This window comes from Austrofundulus limnaeus, unplaced genomic scaffold (assembly GCF_001266775.1).
Source record: "Austrofundulus limnaeus strain Quisiro unplaced genomic scaffold, Austrofundulus_limnaeus-1.0 Scaffold1619, whole genome shotgun sequence".
NCBI classification, from domain to species: domain Eukaryota; kingdom Metazoa; phylum Chordata; class Actinopteri; order Cyprinodontiformes; family Rivulidae; genus Austrofundulus; species Austrofundulus limnaeus.
Genome location: NW_013954021.1, coordinates 62,061 through 66,941, shown reverse-complemented (window position 1 = coordinate 66,941; position 4,881 = coordinate 62,061). Strand labels below are relative to the sequence as shown.

General features: G+C 54.7%; 1 protein-coding gene across 2 annotated transcripts in view; it reads right to left on the bottom strand.

Moving 5' to 3' along the window:
* Positions 1 to 933: 933 nt before the first annotated feature.
* xpot (exportin, tRNA (nuclear export receptor for tRNAs)) overlaps positions 934 to 4,881 on the bottom strand; it is a gene marked incomplete in the record, with an annotated part of 15,850 nt that continues 11,902 nt past the window's right edge. For both annotated transcript variants that reach the window (XM_014033083.1, XM_014033081.1), the window contains 14 exon segments: positions 934 to 1,555; positions 1,629 to 1,685; positions 1,773 to 1,844; positions 1,993 to 2,040; positions 2,124 to 2,239; positions 2,320 to 2,436; positions 2,529 to 2,718; positions 2,903 to 3,188; positions 3,275 to 3,513; positions 3,761 to 3,830; positions 4,037 to 4,131; positions 4,224 to 4,343; positions 4,423 to 4,567; positions 4,647 to 4,771. In XM_014033083.1, coding sequence (XP_013888537.1) covers positions 1,529 to 1,555; positions 1,629 to 1,685; positions 1,773 to 1,844; positions 1,993 to 2,040; positions 2,124 to 2,239; positions 2,320 to 2,436; positions 2,529 to 2,718; positions 2,903 to 3,188; positions 3,275 to 3,513; positions 3,761 to 3,830; positions 4,037 to 4,131; positions 4,224 to 4,343; positions 4,423 to 4,567; positions 4,647 to 4,771 — 1,707 coding nt within the window.

The following is a 4,881-nucleotide window of genomic DNA, read 5'->3' as shown; positions in this document are numbered from 1 at the left end:
TGGTTTATTGATGGTTGTACAAATCATTGGTGTATTGATGGCTGTACAAATCATTGGTGTATTGATGGTTGTACAGGTCATTGGTGTATTGATGGTTGTACAGGTCATTGGTGTATTGATGGTTGTACAAGTCATTGGTGTGTTGATGGTTGTACAGGTCATTGGTGTGTGTAATAGTTGAACAGGTATTTGAGATGTTGATTGATGGTGTTTTTATGTTTGTATTGATGGTTGTACAGGTCATTGGTGTGTGTAATAGTTGAACAGGTATTTGAGATGTTGATTGATGGTGTTTTTATGTTTCAGATTACTTCACGGCTGCGGTCTGAGTTCTTGTATTGTGAGTGAACTTGGTAGTGCTCTTCAGGCTGGAGGAGACCAGAAAGCAGGAGGAACTGCATCAAGTGCTTTTGGACCTGGAAAGTGACATCAGACATGTTCCCTTTGTTTGTGACCAATCACAGACAGGCACTCTGTCAGAAGTTGATTCTTCTTTGATCCTCAGTGATTTCTGTAGAAGTTTTGAACATTTCTTTTCAAAAGAACGTGACAATTGTATCAATAAAGTTACCAGTTTCACCTCAGGCTGTTGTTTCTCTTTGACCATGCAGGTACGGCCCACCTCTCCTCTGTCTGGACATAAACTGAGCCGGTCCTCACCAGTCTGGTAAAAGTCCAAATCCCAAAAACAAGGTTTGGTGAGCCAGGATCAGAGCTCCTGTTACCGTAGGAAGGTAAACCCACTTGGACTGAGCCCCCTGGGTAGAGGTGTTGTTGTGTTTGTGTGGTCTGTCACTAACACCATGCAGACACAAACTCTCCTCCATGATTACAATCAGTTCCTTTAACAAGAGTTGGACCAAAACATTCGACTGTAAAAATCAATTCAAAACACACAAAATCAGACTTGATGGAAGAAGTCAAATACTGAAATAAGTTTCTGTTTTTACTTCATAACAAAAATTTATTTACAGCAAGTTGAGCTGAACTACAACCTGACTGACTGTAAATGTGTGTTTTTAGGATAAATCAAAAATTAACTACAGGCTCAAACAATCAGATCAAATAAAAATAGTTTTGACACTTTCTTCCTTTTGGCATCAACAGGCTTCCATACTGTGATTAATTTAACAAAGTAAACTCCAGATTTTATTTACATTTTTCACATCTAAGTCGTATTTACAGCCCGTCCGGACCGTTCACCTTCACTTGGATGGTGCAGGTGAACCAGGTGGGACAGGACCAGTTCCACCTCAAACACAAATCTGAACCTCATTAAATCAAAGCTTCAGTCCCGTGGAGACAAACGTCTGCTTCAGTTCATCTGTGAGTCCTCAGGCAGCAGCGTGTCTGTCTGATCCCAGTCCAGCTCTCAGAACCTCTCTGTTCCTTCAGAACCTGCAGAACCTCTCTGTTCCTTCAGAACCTTCAGAACCTTCAGGCGGACAGCTCCGCCTCTCGTCAGTGTGTCCATCAGCTGAGCAGCGAGGGTTCCACTTCCTGTTTGGGTTCTGATGGAGGTCCAGTTTCACAGCTTTGCTCTCTGAAAGAAGGCCTGTGGGGGAGGGGCAGACAGGTGAGAGGGCGGAGCTACAGCAGGTCACAGGTCAAAGGTCCACAAACCTCACCTTGATGTAGTTCTTCAGAACTTTAACGTCGGGCTGCTGGAGAACCTGACACAGTTCCTGTTGGACAGAACCAGAACATCACGACCAGACAGAACCAGAACATCCAGACGACACAGAACCTGTACAGGTGTACCTGCTGCTTACCTGGGAGATCTCTGGAGTCACCTGGAGAGACGGCAGGTAGTCCTGCTGCAAGAACTGCAGGAACTCTGAGCCCTGAAACACAAACACAACCTGGTTCTGACCCGACCCGCACAACCTGGTCCTGACCCGACCCACAGAACCTGGTTCTGACCCACAGAACCTGGTTCTGACCCGACCCGCACAACCTGGTCCTGACCCGACCCACAGAACCTGGTCTTACCTGCTTCAGGTGGATCATCTTCAGGGTCAGGGCACACTCTGACAGCGTCTGTGGAACAAAGAGTCCAGTTAGAGGTTCTGAACAAACTCAAAGGCCCAATGTTTCAGAACCGCTCTGATCCAGAACCTCACCAGAACCGTCTGGGCGTCGCAGAGGTCAAAGGTGGGTTTGAGCGGCGCCAGGAAGCAGGCCGGGACGATGTGTTTGTAGATGAAGTCAGGGAAGCCCACCAGGCCGTCTTTACCTCCTGCGGGTCGGATCAGAACCAGAACCAGTTCAGCCTGACAGAAGGGACTAAACGYTTCTGGTTCTGGTTCTGGGACTCACCCCACAGCTCCACCAGCTTGGACAGGATGATGAAGCAGGTCTTCTGGGCCAGGGGGTCCGGGAAGTCCACGGCCCCCTGGATGATGGTGAACAGAACCCGCTCCATGTTCTCCGCTCCTGCAAACAGAACCAGAGGACAGGTGAGTCGGGTCGGCACCGGCTGAGTTTGAGGTCCGGGTCTGTGTGAGGTTCTGCTTGGTTCTGCTCACCCTGGTTGGCCAGAACCTCGTTCATGCCGCTGCCTGCCACGGCCTGGATGAAGCTGAAGTAGCTCCTCCTCAGCAGCTGCTTCTCCAGCGCCGCCGTCTGGTCGTTGTCCTCCGCGGGCCGGGCCAGAACCTCAAAGATGGCCAGGACCAGAGGCATGAAGATCTGCTGCAGGAAGGGAGACACCTGGCGCTGCGACAGAGGAGGAGACAGGAGGAGCTGTTAGTGAGGAGGTGGGTCAGCTCTGGGCTCGGGGGCGGGGTCAGCTCAGGAGAAGGGGCGGGGTCAGCTCTGGGCTACTTGGCGGTGATCTGGCTGATGAGTGGGATGAACTCNGGGGCGGGGTCAGCTCAGGAGAAGGGGCGGGGTCAGCTACCTTGAACTTGGCGGTGATCTGGCTGATGAGTGGGATGAACTCCTGCAGGTCCCGGGCCTCACAGTCCTTCAGCATGTGCTCGGAGGCGGGGGGGATGAAGGGCAGCACCTCCTCCTCCAGGCAGATGATCATGCGGTGCAGGAAGGAGCGTACGGCGCTGCGCAGCGCCCCCCGCTGCACCGGGCAGCTCAGTGCAGGCAGGAAGCTCTGCAGACAGTCCCTGTAGACCTCGGTGCAGCCGCACTGCTTCACCGTCTGCTTGTTGCTGAAGGCCTTGCTGGTCCGGCTGCAGAACCAGAACCAGAACCAGAAGGTTAGAGACCAGGTTCTGCTCAGGTTCTCAGGTGACATGTGACAGCTGAGCAGTCTGACCTGGCGAAGCCCACGGCGTGGCTCAGACAGTCGGCGAGGGCGGCCTGAGGCTCCGCCTCCGTCTCCTGCAGCAGCTTGGCCAGCAGCAGGTGGAAGGCGTCCATCAGCGGCGTCAGCAGGCTCCTCATCAGAGTCTGCTTCCTGTCCACAGGACTGTCCCCGCTCACGATCAGCACYCCCGCCGCCTCGAACATGAACAGCTGGTCATCGCTGGTCAGCAGCGCCGGGAGCCCGTTGTCCTGCAGAGACACAGGAAGTGAGGAGGGAGGGGCCAGGATGACAGGAAGTGAGGAGGGAGGGGCCAGGATGACAGGAAGTGAGGAGGGAGGGGCCAGGATGACAGGAAGTGAGGAGGGAGGGGCCAGGATGACAGGAAGTGAGGAGGGAGGGGCCAGGATGACAGGAAGTGAGGAGGGAGGGGCCAGGATGACAGGAAGTGAGGAGCAGGAAYAGCAGCYAGGACCACAGGGCCAGAAGGGTTCTTACAGGAGGACTGAGCTCCAGCAGGTCCTGGATCCTGGTCAGGATGTCCTCGATGAAGGCCGTCATGTGTTTACTGTAACACAAACATGTCGGGTCAGAACCACAGGAGGATCTGGGTCAGAACCACAGGAGGATCTGGGTCAGAACCACAGGAGGATCTGGGTCAGGACCACAGGAGGATCTGGGTCAGGACCACAGGAGGATCTGGGTCAGAACCACAGGAGGATCTGGGTCAGGACCACAGGAGGATCTGGGTCAGAACCACAGGAGCTGACTCACTGCAGGGTCTTGATGAACCTGGAGAACAGGTAGGCCACCCGGCTCCGGACCTTGGGGCTGTTGTGTCTCAGTCCTCTGTGGTCCAGGAAGGCCATCTGCCAGCAGACACAGGTCACAGGTCAGGGGTCAAAGGTCAGGGGTCAGCCAGGGACCTGCAGAGGACAGGAAGCAGGCGGGTCCGACTCACCAGAACCCCGGGGATGTGCTGAGGCTCCACGATGAAGAACTTGTCGTAGCGGACCACGGTCTCGAAGAACTCCAGACTGACGGAGCTGTGCTGGTAGCTGCTGACGCCGCAGGTCACCAGCTGAGGAGGAAAGAGACGTGGGTCTGTAGAAGCGGTCCAGAACCAGCAGAACCAAGCGGCCCGGGGACAGGAGACTCACCGTCCTCATCATGTCCTGCAGGGCGCTGGTCTTGGCCGTGTCTCCGGAGAAGTGAGCTCCGTGAGACGCCGGCAGCGCCTCTCCCAGCATGTAGAGCAGCCTGATGGACACCTCCACSTCCATGAAGGGAGCCGCCTGCCACGCCCTGAGGAGGACACACCTTCATCATCATCATCATCAGGACCGGTCCYGCTCTGACCCGGGTCCAGACTGGAAACACTCACTGCATGGAGCGACTGAAGACCCTGKGGACCGCCTCCAGCAGCAGCTCTGGAGACACCTGGGCCAGACGGTCCAGCAGCATCTTCAGCTGCTTCCTGTACTCCACGAACATGGCCTCGTCCTCGCCCTGAGACAGGGACAGGGACGGACAGGGACAGGTCAGGGACAGGTCAGAGACAGGTCAGAGACAGGGACAGGTCAGAGACAGGTCAGAGACAGGGACAGGTCAGAGACAGG